The following is a 21,259-nucleotide window of genomic DNA, read 5'->3' on the forward strand; positions in this document are numbered from 1 at the left end:
AGGGACTTCTCTGAGAAAGGCTACAGAGGTAGATGCAGCCCTGGTGGAATGTGATCTTATCCCCTGTGGGGTAGGTTTTCCATGGTGCTTATAGCAGAAATTAATGCAATGGGCTACCCATTTAGAAATGGTTTGCTTTGAAATGGCCTTCCCCTCTGCCACTGCAACAAACCCAACTAGCAGCTGTTCAGATTTTCTGAGAGGCTTAGTCCTGGCCAAATAAAATCTAAGTTGTCTGTGCACGTCCAGAGAGTGCAGTATTCGTTCTCCTTTGTTTTGCGGATTAGGGAAAAAAGTAGGCAAATGAACGGCCTGATTTATGACCACATTAGACACCACTCTGGGCATAAAGGAAGGATTGGTCCTGAGGAAAACCCTGTCTGCATGGAAGATAATGAAGGGTTCCACTGCCATAAAGGCCTGTAATTCAGACACTCTTCTAGCTGAAGTGATGGCTAGAAGGAAGGCTGTTTTCCAAGAAATGAATTTAAACTCTGCAGTTTCAGCTGGCTCAAAGGGAGGGAGAGTGAGCTTCTCCAATACAAAGTTAAGGTCCCAGGCTGGAGTAGGGGCCCTCCTGGGGGAGTCTTAATTTTTGGCCCCTCTAAGGAATTGCTTTAGCAGGGGCTGAGAAAAGAGGGGCGGCTCAGTATTACAATGTGCTGAAATGGCAGAGGCATGAATTTTAATTCATGATTTGATGAGAAGGACAGACCCTTGTGGAGCATTTCTGTTAAGTACTGAAGAATATGAGGTAAGCTGAGCACCGTTGTTCCCATCCCCTGAGTCTGGCTCCAGGAACAGTATCTTTTCCACTTTTCAGCATGAAATGTTCTAGTACTAGGCCTCCTTGCCTCCAGAATGACATCTAGCACCTTATTACTGAGGGATACTATTCAAGGTTCATGGTTTGAAGCTGAGGATGCAGAATCTGGCCCGCCTGCTGGGACAACAGGGAAGAGGTCTGAGGCAGGTGCCATGGTTCCAGTAGTGTCATACTGCGCAAGAGGGGGTAAAAGTGCTGGCGTGGCCAGTCTGGTGCAATCAGTATTGTCCTTGGCTTGTCCTGTTTGATCTTTTGAAGAACCTTCAAGGGGAGAGGCAGAGGGGGAAAGTCTTAAACTGAGAGGCTTGCCCAGGTAAAGGACAGGGCATCCACTTTCCAGGCTTGACTGTGGGAAGTCCTTGTGTAGAATTGGTCCAATTTGTAGTTCTGAGGGGACGCAAACAGGTCTACCTCTGGAGTCCCTCATTTGTTCCTCAAAAGGTTGAATATTTTTGGTTCCTGTTTCCATTTGTGTGGGTCCATGAGATTTCTTCTTAGGTCGTCTGCCAGTGAATTTAGCTTGCCTGGCAGGAATTGAGCTTGCAGGTTTACTTGGTAGCTCAAGGCTGTGTTCCACAGAGCCATGGCTAGTCTGCAGAGAGGGTACGAGTGGGTCCCCCCCTGCTTGTTTATGTACCACATAGCTGTGGTGTTGTCTGTCTTTACCAATAATTGTCCTGGGAGGATGTGGTCTTTGAAGGCTGACAGGGAATTCTGTACAGATAGCATTTCTTTTTGGTTGACATGCAGGTGCATCTCTCTCAGGTTCCATTTGCCCTGAATGCACTGCCCTGCCAAGTGAGCCCCCCATGCATAGTCTGATGCATCTGTTGTTACGGTTTGGGCGAAAGGGGGTAGAGTGAAAGGGAGCCCCTTGTTGTGGTAGCAGGCCTCTGCCCACCAAAGGAACTCTGTCTTTATACAAGGAATGAAAGGTATCATTGATTCCAGGTCCTGAGAATGACACCATAGGCTTTTTACTACCACTGTAGATTCCTCATATGCAGTCTTGCATATGGAATTAGTAGAATGCAAGAAGCCATGAACACCAGGGCTTGCAGAACTTTCCTTGCAGATAGCTGGGTCTTTGTGGCCACTAGTTTGAAATGGGTTGTCAAATAAACTTGTTTCTCTGGAGTGAGGAAAGCCATCTAGGAAGTTGCATTCAAGCTTGCTCCCAGGAATACAATCTGTTGGCAGGGTACTAGGTGAGATTTCTTTTCATTTATGGTGTACCCCAGAGAGGTTAGAAGTTTCTTTATGAATGCCAGATGTTTTAATAGTCTTGGCTTTCTGTCTGAATCAGACAATTGTCCAAGTATGGATATATTTGAATTTTTCTCTGCCTGCAAAATGCAATGGCTGCAGCTAGACACTTTGTGAGTAACCTGGGTGCAGTAGATAAGCCAAAGGGAAGTGCAGAGAAAGTACAGTTTTGTACCTACCATAAATGTAGATGTCCGATAGATATGCAACTGCAGTCATAACATATGGGTTGTCCTTCCTCAGGCAGCCCTCGGTCGGCCGAATTCCAAAGTCTGGGTCCGGCGTCGGCTGGTGTCGCCTCCTCTCCGACGTCACCACGGCTGGAGTATAAAGGCATCGGCCGACGCCATCTTCTTCAGTGTTTCTTGCCCCAGATGCCAGGTGCCCTCCTAGGAAGGCTAAATTTGGTAAATGGATAAAAATAATCCCAAACATGCACTACAGTAATAAACAGATACACCATAGGAATACCCCCAGCTAATGGGAAAAGGGGTAGGGACCCAAAAAGAAGGATACAGAGGGGTAGGTGGGAGGGAAATTCCGACTGCAGTTGCATATCTATCAGACATCTACATTTATGGTAGGTACAAAACTGTACTATGTCCTTCAAGAATGCAACTGCAGTCATAACATATGGGTTGAATACCATAGCCAAGCTGGGGGTGGATGGAACTAAGATAAGGATGGTGTAGCTAAAATCCCCTGCAGGACTGCCGAAGCAAAGCCTGCTCGGGATCTGGAATATAAGGACAGGTTGTAGTGCTTGGTAAATGTATGCACGGAGCTCCATGTAGCAGCCTCTAAAATGTCCTTTGTTGCCACTCCTTTTAGGAAAGCTGTGGAAGTGGCCATAGCTCTGGTGGAATGTGGCCTAATATTGGCTGGCACACCTTTTCCATGGAAAGAATAGCAGAATCTGATGCAATGTCCAATCCATTTTGAAATTGTTTGTTTGGAGATTGCTTTTCCTTGCACTCCAGCAGCATAGGCTACAAACAGTTGGTCAGACTTTCTGGTGGCCTTAGTTCTGTCCAAGTAGTAACGTAGTTGTCTGTGTATGTCCAAAGTATGCAGCAGCTTTTCCCCCCTATTTTGAGGATTGGGGAAGAATGTAGGCAGGTGAATAGCTTGATTCAGAGACACCCTGGAAATAACTTTGGGCATGAATGTAGGATTGTTTCTTAGAGAAACTCTGTCTTGATGAAAAATGAGGAAGGGAGGCACTGCCATGAGTGCCTGTATCTCTGAAACTCTTCTTGCAGATGTGACTGCCAATAAGAAGGCCGTCTTCCATGAAAGAAATTGCATTTCTGAACTTGCTGCTGGCTCAAATGGAGGAAGAGTTAATTTTTCCAACACATAACTGAGGTCCCATGCAGGTACTGGCTGTTTTCTGGGAGGTTTGATATTCTTTATTCCCCTTAGAAACTGTCTTAGCAAGGGATGAGAAAACACTGGAGGGTCACAGTTGTATTTTGCTGAGATTGCTGAGGCATGAATCTTTATTGAAGAGTATGAAAGTCCAGTATGAAGTAGTTCTGCCAAGTATTCTAAAATCTGAGGTATACTCAGTAATGCTGTATCCTGACCCCTGTTGGCATTCCAGATGCTGAATCCCTTCCATTTGGCTGAATATGTTTTTCTTGTGGAAGGTCTGCATGCTTCCAGCAAGATCTCTTGAACCGAATTTGATAGAGAGTTAGGTGGAGAAGTCATGTTAGTCTCCAGGCTGTCAGATGTAATGATTTCAGGTCTTGATGTACAGTCCTGTAATTGTGTTGTGTTAGGAGCAGGGGCCATAGAGTCAGAGGCCATGGTTTGGTCCGAGTTATGGTCAATAGCAATGGGTACCAGTGTTGCCTTGGCCAGTCTGGAGCTATCAAAATACCTGTTGGGTGTTCTGCTTTGATCTTCAGTATCACCTTGGTCAGCAGAGGCAGAGGAGGGAATGCATACATTTTTAGAGAATTCCAGCTGAAGGAGAGAGCATCCGTCTTCCAGGCTAGAGGATGGTGAGTCCTTGTGCAGAACCTTTTCAGGTGATGATTTAAGTGGGATGCGAAAAGATCTACATCCGGTCTTCCCCATGACTTCATCAGTTGAGAGAAAATGTGAGGATGCAACATCCATTCGTGTGAATCCATGAAATTTCTGCTCAGGTTGTCCGCCAGTACATTGTCCTTGCCTGGTACAAACTGGGATTGTAAATGTATCTTCAGGCTCAGGGATTTTTCCCAGAGAAGCATTGTTAGTCTGCAGAGGGGATAAGAGTGAGTGCCTCCCTGCTTGTTTATGTACCACATGACAGTGGTGTTGTCTGTCCTTATCAGTAAATGTCCTTGTTGTAGTGATTTTTCGAAAGTCTCGATAGCATGTATCACTGCCAACATTTCCTTTTGGTTTATGTGCAGATGTCTTTCCTTTGGGGTCCATTGCCCCTGAATGCACCTGTCCTCCATGTGCGCCCCGCATCCATGGTCTGAGGTGTCTGTTGTAATCATTTGGCCTGCTTGAGGTCTGTTGAAAAGCATACCTTTGTTTTGCTGACTGGCTTGAGCCCACCATAAAAATTCTTTTTGCACACATGGAATAAGTGGGATTATGTCCTCTAGGCCTTGGCTGTGTTGAGACCATAAGTTTTTTAAATACCATTGCAGCTTTCTCATATGAAGTCTTGCCAAAGGTATCAGAAGGATGCAAGATGCCATGAATCCCAGGGCCTGCAGGATTTTCCTTGCAGTCAGCTGGGAGAGTTTTGCTAGGCCTTTGAAGTACTCTGGTAATTGCTGCTGTTTTTCCTCTGTAAGGTAGGCCATTTGGTTTTCTGTGTCCAGTTTGGCTCCTAAGAAGGTAATCTGTTGGGATGGCAGTAGCTTTGACTTCTGAATGTTGACTGTCTATCCCAAGGCCTGCAGTAGATGCATGACATAGTCCAAATTTTCTTTTAAGGTTTGTTTGTTGTCTGCTTGTATGAGACAGTCGTCCAAGTAGGGGTATATTTGAATCCCCTGCAGTCTGCAGTGTGCCACTACTGATGCCAGGCATTTCATGAACACTCTGGGCACAGTAGATAAGCCAAACGGCAATGCTGAGAATTGATAATGCTCTGTTCCTGCAAGAAATCTGAGGTATCTTCTGCAGCTTTGTCTGATTGGGACATGCAGGTATGCCTCCTTGAGGTCCAGAGTGACCAGCCAAGACCCCTTGCCCAGCATGGGAAGGAGTTGCTGCAACGTCAGCATTCTGAACTTTGGCAGTATGAGAAAAGTGTTTAGAGATGACAAGTCCAGTATGGGTCTCCATTTGTTTTCTTTTCTTGGAACAAGGAACAGTCTTGAATAAAATCCCTGGCCTTGCTCCTGAGGAGGAACCCTTTCTATTGCTTTTATGCTTAACAGCTCGGATACTTGAGAGAGTGCCTCTGCCCTTTGATGATGTGGCAGGTTTGGCATGCCTTGTCTTATTGGTAATGTGTGGAAGTGGAATCTGTAACCTTTGTCTATCAAATCCAGAATCCAGTTGTCCTTGGTTAAGATATGCCAGTTCTGTGAGAATAAGGATAATTTTCCGCCCAAGGGTGCTTCTCTTTGAACCTTTGTAGGCGGAATGAAAATCAAGTCATTGTGATTGTCCTTGTGGTGCAGCTGAACTGTCTGCACCACTTCTTTGATTTGGAGGTTGCCATTGGCGTCCCCTGTGAGATCCTCGGTATTGTCCTCTACCTCAGGCACGTCTGCTTTTTCCCCTTTGAAACTTGTCTGAGCCGGGGAAGGACCAATTCTTTGAGGGCCAGTTTCTGCTGAATCTGGGTGGCTGAACCTGAAGGAAATCCTTGACTGTCTGTACTGACTTTGCTTTTTCCTCTATGGATTTTAATACATCTTGTGCAGTAGCACCAAAAAGCTTCTGTTTTTCCAAAGGTGCATCAAGTAACTTTACTTTAACATGGTCAGGCAAAGACTGATCCTTTAACCAAGCATGTCTACGTATCACAGCCCCAGTCATAGCTGCCCTACATGAAGCTTCCAGTGCATCATAACCACACTGTAGAAAATGGTTATTAACCTGCTGAATGCTATATATATGATCCTGCAATGCCTTTTTATCAATAGGCTCAGGAGAAGCTAACTTTTTCTGTAAATCATCCAGGAGAAAATCCTGGTACTGAAACATGTGAAAAAGGCAATTTAGTGACCTCATGGCCAGGGTAGTAGAAGTATATACTACCTGTCCTCCTGCCTGGTCGTATTTCCCAGCCTCCAGGAAGCCCCCCACTCTAATCCTAACAACGCGTGGACAACAACCAAAGCATATGCAAAGACCAGTCCTCACCTCCTTAAAAAACTACTACCTAATCTCTTGAAAAGACTAAAAGGGAAGCCCCCCACTCTAATCCTAACAACGCGTGGCTCCCAAGACCAAACGCTCCTACCTGGACAACAACCAAAGCATATGCAAAGACCAGTCCTCACCTCCTTAAAAAACTACTACCTAATCTCTTGAAAAGACTAAAAGGGTAATACTCACAGCCTACTATCCCTTCACTAAACTGGAACCTGGCAGTACCATTTTATTAACTAAAGTGCAAAATATATCTCTGCAAAGTGCTTCTTTCCTGTAAGCATTGGTAGTAACTCCACTACGCTGAATATTGCACTCACCTATTGCTGCCTCTAAGACCCTGAGAACTCCTGGCAGTGTATGCCCCGCTCCGCTTCGCTCGGGCTCCGCTCCGCTCCCCTCCCTGCCCCCATATCCCACCCGCCCCCAGTACCTCTACATTTATAGGAATAGATAACCCCTCCCACGTTCCCCTTTGCAAACCCGACGCCCCTTCAATTTCCTCACTACTCCTCCCACTTCTAGGCCCTCCCCCAATTCTAAAGGTAAAACTAAAGTCTCTCCCCTTCCCAGTACACTTTCCCCTCTTACACCATGGCCAAATTCACTTATTCTATCACCCCCTTCTCAACAACACTACTACTCCTTATTGCCTATTTTTTAACAAAGTATGAAAACCAAACTCTGATAGGAATCTCCCTCCCTAAGAGCTACACCAACTGCCATACTAATCTTTCTGCCATATCTGTCCCACCAACGCCCAACACTGATAAAACAAAATCCCCTAACATAGTCCAACTCACCCTTCATCACCCTAAAATTTCAAATAATAAAAATAACCTCAAATTACTATTTAAACTACAAAGACTATTAATTTACCTGAAAAGTAGTATTACCATTTATGGTGATATTCATCCCAATCCAGGTCCCACTACTGTCCCAGACTCTAACCCCTCTAAATTAGCTCGTAATTCTACTGACTCCCTTCTAGTACTACATCTGAACCTAAGAAGCATTAACAACAAGGTTCACAACCTGCACGCTATGGTAGCTACTCATTCCCCTGACATCATGTGTCTAACTGAAACATGGCTAAAACCCACCACTAAGGATGAAGAGATTCTCCCACCCGGGTATAATATCTTCAGGGCCAACCGTGTAAAGAAACGGGGTGGAGGTATAGCTGTTATGTTTAGGAATATCCTGAATATCATTAGGAACCCAATACAACCTCCCATAATCTCTAATTTAGAACTTATTGCCCTAAAGATATGCCTAAACACTCAAAAATGCATCAACCTCATTGTAATTTATATCCCACCAGGGAAGAACACAGAAAATCTGGAGCAAACCCTGTCCTGGCTAGCCACTAGTTACCCACAAGAAACCATAGTACTTGGGGATGTCAATATAGACTGGTCCCTTTGTTCTACCCATACAACCCCACAACCTATTAACCTACATGGCTTTTCCCAAAATATACTATCCCCAACCAGACTTGGCAATACTCACCAAAAAGAAACCACCATCGACTGGATCCTTACCAATAAAGATTCAATCAACTATACCACTGGGACCCTTCCCAGTGACCTCAGTGACCACCTAATTACCTATATTATTAAACATAAATGCCCAACTACTAACCCCCCCTTATATAGACTAATTAGAAACAAAAAGAACTTTGTCCCACAACTATTCCTTGCAGACCTAAAATCCTGCAACTGGTCCATTTTAAAAACTCTACCCCTAGAAGAGAGTGTTTCCCACTTCAACGATACATTCCTTAGGATACTTGACTCACATGCCCCAAACAGACTAATCAGATCCAAAATACGTATAGCACCTTTGCTAACTAGAGAAACCAAAACCAAAATGAAACTTCGAGACCAGGCCTGGGACAAATGGAGAGCCACTAAAACCCCCCAAGATCGCATTAAATTTCAACAGCTAAGAAACACTACCAAAACAGCCACTACCCAGGACAAAAAACAATACTTCTGCCACCTCTAGAATAAGCACCAGAACAATCCAAAGAAGTTCTGGGCAGGATTTAACAACCTCCTTCATCCAGGTAAAACTACTACCCCAACCCCTGAGAAGCATATTGGGAAAGATGCGGAAGAAATAGCCAACACCTTTAACTCCTTCTTCACCGATACTATCCAATCACTTGCCGGTCAACTAACCTCCACTGCCCCACCTACCTCTCAACCTCATGAAGCTGCCCATACCTCCTTTAACCTAAACCCTGTCTCTTCCTCCTATATTTGTACCCTCTTAAAAAAACTTAAACCAACCACCCTGGCGGCTGATCACCTCCCAGCGGAATACTTACAAATAGCATCCGAAGCCATCGCCTACCCCATATCCATACTGATCAATAGAACTATAACTGAAGCTTGCATCCCCTCTACTTGGAAGATTTCTTATATCATCCCTCTTCATAAAGGAGGTACCTCCACTGAAACATCCAACTACAGGCCAATAGCAATCCTGTCCCCAATAGCGAAAATTATGGAAAGATGTGTTCACAAACAACTCCTTCACTACTTAACCCTTAATCGTCTCTTGTCTAACTCGCAACATGGCTTTCGCCCCCACCACAGTACAACCACCGCCCTCCTTTCCTTTGTAGACTCCATTAATAGCAATCGTAACAACAAACTAATATCCTCCGCCCTCTTTCTTGACCTATCGAAAGCGTTCGATATGGCCAATCACCATCTCCTACTTAATACCCTAGAAAGCCTACATCTGAACACCCCAGCACTAAGCTGGTTTAAAGCGTACCTCACTGGTAGGCAACAAGCTGTCCTGTGGCAAAACAAACTATCAGACCTGCTCCCTAATACCATCGGTGTTCCTCAGGGCTCCATACTTGGTCCTCTTCTGTTTTCCATCTTCATAAATGACCTTCACTCAGTCATCCCCAAATCCACCTGCATACAATATGCTGATGACTCCACCCTGATCTGCTCCGATGTCTCCCTCTCAAAACTCCAAACAACTACTCAACTCTGTTTTACTTTAGTTGAGAAATGGTTCACCGACTTGAAACTCCTACTCAATCCAACAAAAACTAAATTACTCCTATTTTTCCCCAATGCCAACACACCCCTTGGCAACGAAATCCCAAATACTAACATTACAACCTTCCACGTTAAATCCATCAACGGGACCATCATAGCCCCTGTCACCAGTACCAAATTACTAGGTGTTACCATTGACCATAAGCTTAAATTTGACATACACATTACCCAAACCATTAAATCAGTTAACAAAAAACTTGGATCCATGTACAGAATAAAAAACTTCTTAACCCCCTCTACCAAACTAACTATTGCCCGAACGCATCTCCTCTCCACCCTACTATATGCCTCCCCAGTTCTTTCTTTCCTCAATAAACGTGAACTTAACATGCTCTCTCTTGCTTATAACCATATTGCTAGATTCATAACAGGTTCCCCATATCGCACCCACCACTGCCTTAACCTTAGGAAACTCGGTTGGTTGGAACTGCCCAATCTTCTCAAACTTAACCAACTCACAGAAGCCTTTAAAATAATCCACCATCCAGACAGAACTCCCTCACTGTGTAGTATTTTGACCCCCTATTCCAACCTAAACTCCCTTCGATCAGCTAATAACGTCCAGATCTTAACGACTAAATCTAAGAACTCGGGTGGTGATGCCCTGTATACCAACTCCATTGGAAAGCCTTGGAACTCCCTGCCAAACACCCTTAGACTCATGACCTCACATAAACAGTTCAAAAATAACCTCAAAAACCATCTTAAGCTACAATGGCTATGCCCATGCACAGAACCTGACTAACTTATCAAATCTCCTGTACTCATAATGGGCCCTGATAATTAGTGACCTAGTCCATTATTTCCACTGTGTTTATCCTATACAACTAGTATGTTTAACCTGTTGCTTTGCTACTTGTGCTTATATAAAATCTATGTTATTCCTATTCTTATATTGTAAATGTAACATGTTCTCATCATGTATTGCCATTATGCTGGAGCTTTTCTCCCCGGGCCTCTACTGAAAAGGGATATGTATCCAGCTGGACTAGCCCGGTCAACAAATGTAAAATAAATATACTTTTTTACCCCATCTCTCCAGGGACCTTGCTTCCCTGTCTGCCGGCAGTGGGTTTTTGGCAGAGGAGGCAGCCACTCCCTTGGGACCCTGTGAAATAGTTTCTAGATCCACAGAGTGGGCCTTAAAAAGGTGCTTGTGAGTGTCAGGGACCCTATAATATCTGTCCGGCTTGATAGGAGCCGGAGGAAGAGAATCAGGGTTAGCACTGAAGTCAGAGAAAACATCATCCAAGACATCCATAACAGGTGGAATAGCTAAAGGCCTGTGCTGGGGAAGCTTGAGGAAGGTAAGAAGCCTTTTCCTGGAGTCAGAGAATTCCTGACCCTGCCATTGAAAATGTTCCCTCATGGAATGCAGGACTTCACCAAAAGAGAAATCCTCTGGAGGGGAGGCAGAGGGAATTCATTCCTCAGCATCAGAGTCCTAGTAGGCCTGGAAGGATTCTTCTTGGGCATCAGAGTGTTCAGAATCCCCGGAGGCTTCATCCAAGGAGAGGTCATCCGCCTGCTCAGTTCTGGGCCTTTTCTCTGCAGGTGGCTGGGAACCCCTTTCCGGATGAGGCTGAGACCCCCTGATAAGGGAAATAAGATCAGCAGCCAGAGACATGATCTGCTTATCAGAAGAAGGGGCCTGGGCAGTAGGTCTAGGATGGGCCTTGGCCTGGCTTGCGGCCTTAGCACGTGCAAAAGCCTTGATGGACATGGATACAGGAGGCCTAGCAGCCCCACGAGCAGGCGTAACCTTGTCCACAGAAATGGTGTCGGGTAGATCCAGAACTTCGGTTTCCGGAGGAAAATCAACAACCGGCACCGGAGAGATCTCCGAGACCAAAGGTCATGTTAACGCTGTGTCGTCGGCCTGGAGCGGTAGATTTACCACTTCCGAAGGGACAGGAGCACTGGCAGAGGGTTTGGGAGTAGCATCGGTAGTGGACGCGGCCCGAGGATGTCGGTCCCGGTCCTTGCGTTTTTTAGCAGATTGGGTAGTCGTTTGATCCGACGGCATGATGTTTTCAAAGGATTCACCGAAAAAGTCCTCGGCGAATTCTGCCCGGCGCCTGAGAGTGCGCTTATTAAAGCAAGCACAGGCAGCACAGGCCGAGATGTCATGGTCTGGGCCCAGGCAAGGAAGGCAGAGAGAATGGAAGTCCTTATGAGGTATTTGTTTACCACAAGACAAACAATTATTAACTTTCTCAATTTGTTCTGACATCGGCTGAGGCAAGAATAAATGTTCCCCAACGGGGTACTTAGCTTTTAGATGACTTCGGTACTGAAAACACAGGAGCTGACCGACCGGCACTTGCGAACTGCTTCTGCTTCGGGCACCGTGCGGCAAGAAAGACTGAAAAAGATGGTGTCGGCCGATGCCTTTATACTCCAGCCGTGGTGACGTCGGAGAGGAGGCGACACCAGCCGACGCCGGACCCAGACTTTCGAATTCGGCCCGACTGAGGGCTGCCTGAGGCAGGACAACCCATATGTTATGACTGCAGTTGCATTCTTGAAGGACATCTGATAGTGCACAGAGTCTGCCCAGAAGCGTAGGTATTTCCTGCAAGATTCCCTTATTGGAATGTGCAGGTAAGTTTCCTTTAAGTCTAAGGTTGCCAACCAGGCATATTTGCCTATCATAGGAAGCAGCTGTTGAAGTGTTAGCATTTTGAATTTTGGGATTACCACAAAGGTGTTTAGAATAGAGAGGTCCAGCAAAGGATGCCAGGAGCTGTCTTTTCTGGGTACCAGGAAAAGTCTTGAACAAAAACCTTGTCCTCTTTCTTCTGCTGGGACAGGTTGAATAACCCTGATACTTTGAAGAGAGAGAACCTGCTGTTGGGCCTCTGCCCACTGATTTGGGGGTAGGTCTGGCCAACTATTTGGGGTTGTTAGGGTGTGGAAGTGGAACCTGTATAACTGGGAAACTATATTCAAAACCCATTTGTCCTGGGTAATGAGTTCCCAGTTTTTTGCATGCAGGGCGAGCTTTCCTCCTAAGGGAGCAGGCAGTTGAGCAGGGCTTGGAAGGGTTAAGGTTAAGTCATTGCGACATTTTTCCGTAGGGGGGTGTCTTACTACTAACTGCTTTGGTAGTGGGAGCCCCCCACTGCTTAGGCCTGTGTATAGCCTGAGACTGTAACCTAGATGGTCTGCTGTTCCTGGGTTTGGACTGAGAAGGCCTGAAAGAGACTGGAAAGGACCAATTCTTTGACGGCCAATGCCTACTAAATCTGGGAGGCTGTGCTTACAGGAAATCTTTAACAGTTTGCATAGATTTAGTTTTTTCCTCCATCTTTTTCAGGACTTCTATTGCTATGTTGCCAAACAGGTGGTCTTGGTTTAATGGAGCATCCAGTAATTTAGCTTTAACATGATCTGGCAAGTTTTGCTCCTTAAGCCAAGCATGCCTTCTAAGTACAGACCCAGTGACAGCAGCCCTGCAAGATGCTTCTAAAGAGTCAAAACCACATTGCAAAGTATGTTTACCAACTTATTCTGCAGAATGCATTAAATCCTGTAATTCTTTGTGTTCAGCACAGTCAGGAATCAACATAATTTTCTGTTTAATTAGTCCCATAATATACTGCTGGTACTTTAAAATATGAAACTGACAATTTAAAGCCCTAATGGTCAAAGTAGCAGAAGTGTGTACCTTCTTACCCCATCTGTCCAAGGCTCTAGAATCTCTATCAGAAGGGGTAGGATTTTTGGCAGCAGTAGCCTTAATGCTATTGGTCCTTGGGAAATAGTCTCTGGATCCACAGTAGGATTCTTGAAAACGAACTTGTGAGACTCAGGTACTCTGTAATACCTGTCAGGTTTTCTGGGAGCTGGAGGTAAAGTGTCTGGGGAAAGGCTAGATTCCAAGAAAGCATCATCTACAATGTCCAGAACAGGAGGAATAGCTAAAGGCCTGTGTTGAGGAAGGAGTAAGAATTCCCTAAGCCTCTTTTTGGAGTCAGAGTAGTCCTGGCTTTCCCAGCGGAAATGCTCCCTAAGAGTGTACAAGGTTTTGCCAAAAAAAAAAAAATCTTCTGGAGAGGAAGCAGAGGGAATGGAACCCTCTGCATCAGAATCCTCATAGGTAGATAAGGGCAAATCCTGGTAATCAGAAGAAACAGAAATATCAGATTCCTGATCAGAAGAATCAGAAGGAAAATCAGTTCTAGGTCTCTTAGAGGGGGAAGGCTGGCTTCCCCTAATTAAGGTAATAAGGTCTTCAGCCATTCTAAGCACTTGTTTTTAGGCATATGGGCCTGAGCATGTGGTTTGGACTTCGGTTTTCTAGGCGTGGTGCGAGTTTTAGGCCTGGATGAAAAAGATGGCATTGGATTAAAATGCAAGTCTGTAGGCCTGAATATACCCTCAGAAGCCGGTGCCTGCACAGTGGCTCTGGACCCATCCAAGGTAGAGACATCCGCAGGTTCCATAGTCGAAGAATCATCTCGTGGCATACTGGACTCCAAATGGGTCTCAGTAGAGGCCTGTGAATCTGAAGTAGTGGGTATCAGGGGCTGTGAAAGTGCATCACTGAGTACCGGTGGACCGGCGACTAGCTTAACAGAAGTGTCGTCAGCAGTTTTGGACCTATGCAGTCTGTCTTTGTCTTTATCCTTACGTTTTTTCGGAAGATCAGTTGTCGGATGGCTTACTGAAGCCATTTCGGAGTACGGATACCGAGTACCAAAATAATTTGCTGGACCGGTAAGACAATTGTTAACTTTTACTGACATCAGTTGGAGCAAGAAAAAAGATTCCCAGTGGGGTACTTATATTTTTTAGAAGACTTTGGTTCTGAAACTCAACAACGAAAATTTCAGGATTTGGCCAACTGGCACTTGTGAACTGTTTCTGTTTCGGGCACCGCACAGCAAGTAAGACTGATGTAATGGCATTGGCTGCAAGTTTTATACCCCTGACAACCTGATGTCATGGAAGAAGAGACAGCATCCAACGCAGAAATCCAAGACTCTGGTATTCAGGCTGGCTGAGGGCTACCTGCAGGCAGATAACCCAAATGTGATGACTGCACAAGTGAAACATGAAGAACATCATGTTTTTTATGATGTCTGGTGGTTAGTAAGGATGGGAGCACAATAAAGAAGTGTGGGAATGTGATAAGTAGTGGCAAATATAGTTTTGGGCTCTGTAAAGCATCCCTAGTATTTGGTGAGTGTTTTTATGCAATTTCATATATGCAGGAGGGGGAGTGCAAGCCTTGTTTTGTGTGGGAAATAGTTCTTCCTGTAGCAGATAGTTTAGCAATTATTTTTGAATACATTTTTCAAGTATTTTGGATCGAGGAGATAAGATTGCTATAGGTCTAAAGTTTGTAACATCTGTTGAATTTCTTATATGTATTCTTTCTATATGTAGATGGATAATGTGTGATTTTTTTTCCAGACAGAGGGAATGTAGGATTCCTGGGCTGACCTATTTATAAGGATTGAGACAGGATTGGCAATTTTATCACTGCTATTTTAAGGTACTCACTTGGTAGGGTAGAGCATGGTTTGAGTTTGCTTGTGTGTAGTTTTATACAGGATGTAGGCACAGGTTTGAAAGTGAAGGTGGATGTAGTGACGGTGATGCAGTGGTGCAGCAGTAGCATTGTCACCTCACAGCAAGAGGTTCTCCAGTTCAATTCTCAGCCGGGGTGCCTTCTGTGCAGAGTTTGCATGCCTCCCTGCATTCATGTGGGTTTCCTCTGGGTGGTCCAGTTTCCTCCCATGTTACAAAGACATGCATCTGGAGTGTTTCTCTCTGGGCCTCTGCTGAAAATTGGCTTTGTTCCAAGTCGGACTTTCCCGGTAAACAAATGTTAAATAAACAAATAAATAAATAAATGTGGCTATTGGGCAGGATTAGGATAAGATGTTGGGGAATCCTTGGTTAGGGATGCTGTACTATCTAAGAAATAAGAGTTGAATTCTATTGCAGTTTAGAATTATTGGGAGAGGGGTTAGAGTTGAATTTTTGGTCAGGATATAAGATTTCTTTAATGGCTGACCAGAAATTTATAGGACTGTGTCTACTAACACCTGAAACTTTATAGTATACCTTTTGTCTTCATTTATTTGCTTTTTAGTACAATTGCAGATCATTCTGAAGTTTTCAAGATATTGTGGCATTTTATATCTTTGCCATTCTTTCCCTGCTTTTTCTCTATCCTACATTAGCATCCTACTTTTTGTGTATAGCCAAATGACATTACTTGTTTTTAGTCTCTTCCTTCTAGGAAATGCAAGGTTAATTAGGATATACTGATTTCATTTACAGCATCATCTAAGAGGAGGATTTTTAGGATATACCAGTTAATAGATGACAGAGTAGTAATGAATATTTCTGGGTTAAATGTGAACAGGTTGTGTGCTGTTTTATCAGCATGCCACTGAAGTGGATGTGTGAGGTGTTTGGTTGTATTGATTGAGAGGTGGTCATTGACAAATTCTGTCTTTGTATCTTTGGTAATGGGGTCTATGTTATATACTCGAACTTTCAAAATGTCGAATACCATATGTTCGCTAACATATGTCGATATTTGAAAGTTCAAATATATAATTAAAAAAAAGAATAAAAGAAAAACATAGCTTAACGGTATGAGCAGGGGGCAAGCCCCCTGCACCCACACACCCCCCCTTACTTAAACATATCAACTCCGAGACCGCTCTTCAGTGCAGAAAAGGGAAATTCTCCCATTCTGCACTGTACGGTGTTAAAGTCAACTTTCAAACTCTTGAAATGTCAATCATATGGTCTCGACCATATGACGTTCAACATTTCAAGTGTTCGTTTATTTGACATAGACATAGAGGCAGTGAATTTGCTAGGGTTTGATACTAGGACACAGTCTAATAAGTAATTTAATGTCTTCATTTATTGTGCGGGGCTATTAGTTTGAGACTGTATAAGTTCATTCTAGATGAAGGGGAGTTAGAGGTTCTGTCCAACCAATTATTGTGGAATTGTTATGGATATGCAATGCAGGACATCTTCCAGTGTAGCTGTATTATCACCAGGAGGGATGTAGAGGACAGTAATATATAATTTGTTTATATTTGTTTATTTTCAGGAAAGTAACAAGAAGCTCTTCTGCTTGCATTTTAGTACCAGTCTGTTGTAGGGGGACATATGGTAGTTGTTGGAAAATATTAAAGCAATGTTACCACCTTTACTCTCTATATAGACATTACAGATGATATTATAGGTGGGGTATAATTTTGGAGTCCTTTATGCTGGGTTGAAACCAAGTTTCAATTGCATTGAGAATGGCAGGCTTGAGATAGATAATCCAGGAATGTAGTTCAGTAGTTTTAATTTTTTTAATTCAGATTTTTGTCAGAATGAACAGATTTGTGCCTCGTATTTTTGTCTTCTTCCTCTTAAAATATATGTTTTTCTGACAAATCATTAGCAACTGCAGTCACTATATAATGGCATACGTTTTGAGATTCAGATCTTACATCCTTCAGGAAATGCATGCTATTGCAAAACCTGTTATTTTAACAACACTATAAGTTTATAAAATAAATATATGACATCTGCCCCTGATCTTGACCCTTTGCTCCCCAGCCATTTTTTTGGCTTTGTCCAGAATTCTGAAACAAAGAAAGTGAGCGACTTGTGTCTGATGTGGCTAAATGAATTGGTGGCATGTAGGTCTATCACCTGCATGAAGGATCCCATTTCTCCCTTGTTGCACATTGATGTGCTGCTTACCCAAGAGGTTGTGCACATGCTGCAGTGTGCCTGGAACTACTGAGAGCAACTACAGTGGGCCATGCAAGCTGTCAGCTGGGGGGTAATGCAGTCTACAACATTTCCAAGACACCTATCTCCCACCTCTGCTGGGGAATAAATATGACAAAGAGCTCTTGCACAGATGGAGGAATGAATTGGTCAGTTGGGTACCTGGGGGGGAGGTGTAATTGTGTCAATCCTGTGGACTCCTCCACACAAAAAAAAGCATGGTTATCCAGACTGTTCCACATTAAATCATTTTAGGAATGAATTAGAAACTCTAGGTCAGAGCATGTTCACCCTTAATAGTTCGCCACACCTTGGAATCAGTTATCAAATGCATTATCAACCGTGAAGCTATATTTGTTACCATGTCTGTGAACATGTTAAAAAAACTGCAGGGTGTCAGTATCTGTACTACAGAAGTGGCACAGACTTTTTTTTTTTTGGGGAGTCTAATACTTCTCATTTGTACAATATCGATATACATACATTAAAATCAGAAAGACTGACAGCTATAATGACAGGTAACTGTTAAAATGGTGAATCAGTACTCGGCTATAATAACTGTTTACCACCAGAACTCGTAAAACTGACTGAAAATTGACTCTCATGGAAAAGTGTTCTGATTAAAACTGAGAATACCGGCATTTTGAAGGTAAGTAAGTACGTGTTCTATTTACCATTTTAGTCTTTATTTAATGATGAATAAATTGCCATTGCACCTCAGTTTTTAGAAGGTGAAGCTCACCCACTGCAAAAGAATTTGTGAACATTTAGAAAGCTTGTGGAATCCAAATGATGAAAATCAATGTTTGCTATATAACATGTAACATTCAGCAGCTCATAGCCTTACATCTTCACATAGATCATAATCCCCATCACACTTTCTTCCAGAAATTAAAATCATGTATACTTTAAATTTTATGTTACATCAAAGTCAACCATTTTAATGCAAACTTGACATTGCAAATGCATTTTAAGGCCTCTGACACTTTGCTACACATGAAGACCATTGCTTTTCCTTCTGCAAGAAATGCTGCTTTATAGAATTCATGGATAGGCAACATCATTTTAGCCTATTTCATGAGCCATCATTCGCATGTTGTTACTTCCTCTCTTCAGATCGATTGATCCACCAAATTAAGGGGAGCCTTTCTGAAGGACAAACCTTTGCAAGAGCTTGAAGCAGCTTGTTCCTGTAGTTGTCACCTGCAAAGAAGTACAAAATGGGATCAAGGCAACTGTTGCTACTCGCTAAGGGTCTGGTGAGCTTGTAGGCCAAGTTCACAGTGTTCAGCTTATGACAATTATAGTTATACAACCGGAATGTGTAATACAAGGTCCGTGTGATGTGGAAAGGAACAAAGCAAATAATTATCACCACTAAAACTATGATAACCATTTTTAAAGATTTCTTTTTCACCATGGATATTGATTCATTGCTAATGGAACTGGAAGCAAAAGGCTTACTTAATTCCTTGGCCATCAAACAGTAACAAACTATGATTACAACAATTGGGATAGCAAAAAGCAAAATCATGATTACAGAACTGTAGTAAACATATTGTTCAAACTTATCTGGTGTGGTAGTGTCATAACACAGAGTGGTGTTACCACTTTCCCTGACTGTTACAAAGAAAAGGTTAGGAATAATACAGATAATCACAACAACCCACACACAGGCACAGATAATGCTGGCATATTTTACATTGACCCACTTCAAGGCCCATATAGGGTGACATATACCTACATAGCGGTGCATGCTAATACAAGTGAGAAAGAGGATGCTGCCATAAAGGTTAGTATAAAATAAGAAGCGGACAATCTTGCAAAGGCCCACTCCAAAGGGCCAATAATTTTCCTTTGAATAGTAGTATGCTAGCAGTGGCAGGGAAAACAAATACAGAGTATCGGAAACTGTAAGGTTAAACATATAAATGGTGCTGGGGTTCCATGGGCGCATCTGGCAGGTGAACATCCACAAGGAAATAGTGTTTAATATCAAGCCCACGACAAAGACGATACTGTAGGTGACTGGAAGAAGCACATATTTAAATCCCTCATTAAAGACACAGTTTTCAGGCTCGGAAGCATTGTCTGTAGTTCTACTTTCTAGGTACCCAAGTGAAGAAGGCAAAGGAGTTGAAAAGATGTCAGAAGAGCTGAGAGACCACTGATGAACAAACATACCTACAAAAAAGGAAATTAAAAATCAGTATACATGATTGCTTTAAATACCTTGTATTCAATTTCTTTCATATTCAATTAGTATCTTAAAACATTCTGCAAAGTATATTATATTCTACTGTACATAATGCATATATTTATTTTGAAGTACCCAGGAATTAAATAGAGGGCTCTTGGTAATATTTCTTATAACAAAAAGTCACTCTGAGTTTGACTTTTTGGTAGTTATATCTATAACGCTGCATAATGGGTTTTTTGTATATCTATTTAAAAACATTCTAGTTGGGTATGTGGGCTGGCCTTTCCTAAATACTTGCAGCCATGATACAACATCAGAGCAAAGTACAAAGGAGTAAGCAATAAAAATAAATAAATAAATAAATAAAGCAAAACATACGCTAGATGAAGCAGACATATAAGGTATACATTTGTGAAGAAACAACAAAAGTGCAAACAGGAATATAGGTTCATAGGTTCATAGGTTCATACTAGGCTATCTGCCCGAGGGCATTTGCAAGCCTAGCCCATCGTTTTGTGGCTTACGCCACCCCTTTAGTATGGGGAACTATACCCATTATTTTGCTGTGCCTCTGTCGAGCAGTGACACTGAGGTAATCCCTGGGGTATATCTGCGATCTCCCATCCATTGGTCAAGATTTCTCTTGAACAAGGCCAGCGAGGTGCTCTGCCTCACATGTACCGGGATTTTGTTCCACAGCATAGGGAGTCTTTGGGTGATGAATCTATCCCTCCAGCACGTCCTATTAATAGCCGTGTCGAGGTTTAAGTCTCCCGCCCTTGTGGCTCTGATGGATCTAGATATTTTGAGGTGAAGCATATTCATCAAATCTGGGTTTGACATGGCCTTGTATGTTAGGCAAAGGTCACCTCTGAGCAAGCGGTAAGCGACTGAATAGAGCTGGAGTTCTTTCAGTCGGGCAGCATAGGACAGATTTTTGAGACCCTTTATCCTTTTGGTGAGGAACTTTTGTGGCCTCTCCAGCTGCTGCAAGTGTCGGGTCAGATGAGTGATGAGTATAGGGAGACTATGACCTCCCTTGATCTAGATGAGAATCCCTTCATGATAAGGTGGGCAATGTAGAAGGTCTTCCTAACTACTTTAGCTACATGGGTGTCGAATGACAGACTACTATCAACCTGGGTCCCCAGGTCCCTGATAACTTCTTCTGTGCTCAGTGGGTTGCCACCTATTTGGTAGCTAGGGGTAACCTTGTTTTTCCCGAAGGGTATGACTATGTATATAAGACCTTCTTCAACTTCAGCTTATTGTAATGACTTTTCCCAAAGTATTTGAACAATTAAATTAAAATGAACAAAATAAGAGATAAAAGCAGTACATTAAAACAAGACATGAATAGTTATTAATACAAGAAGTTTTAGTTTGTAAAGTTAGTTAAAATAAATCTGAAGGATGGTCAAAAGAGTGGCATTTAAAATAATACAAAATAGACAAGATTTAAGAGACCTCTTGAAGTAGGCTCAAATAGAATATTGGCAAAGCTTATAAGGCAGTAAGTTCCAGAGGCATGGAGCTTAATAAGCAAAATAGCTAATAACTGAGCTCTGTGTCAATCTTTACCAACTACCATTAGCCCCAGGGAGGTGAAGCATTTCTTCTGAGGTGGATACTACCAAATAATAAGCTCCCTGAGGTAATATGTGGTGGGACAATGAAAACCAGTATCAGGACCCTGAAAAAGATACAAAATAAAATTAGAAATCAGTGCTATTTTAACAACATAGGCAACATATGGTGTTAACAGGAGCG

The 21,259-nt window shown here is 43.1% G+C and overlaps 1 protein-coding gene across 2 annotated transcripts in view; it reads right to left on the minus strand.

Annotated features, from left to right (window-relative positions):
- Positions 1-17,953: 17,953 nt before the first annotated feature.
- Positions 17,954-21,259, minus strand: part of LOC122789949 (P2Y purinoceptor 4-like) — a 965,681-nt gene continuing 962,375 nt past the window's right edge. For both annotated transcript variants that reach the window (XM_044057445.1, XM_044057446.1), the window contains exon 2: positions 17,954-19,473. In XM_044057445.1, the coding sequence (XP_043913380.1) occupies positions 18,389-19,473 (1,085 nt within the window). In that variant the 3' untranslated portion in view covers positions 17,954-18,388. The remainder of the gene's footprint in view (positions 19,474-21,259) is intronic.

The sequence above is a fragment of the Protopterus annectens genome, chromosome 15.part0, assembly GCF_019279795.1.
Source record: "Protopterus annectens isolate FY-2018-M chromosome 15.part0, PAN1.0, whole genome shotgun sequence".
Lineage (NCBI taxonomy): Eukaryota > Metazoa > Chordata > Ceratodontiformes > Protopteridae > Protopterus > Protopterus annectens.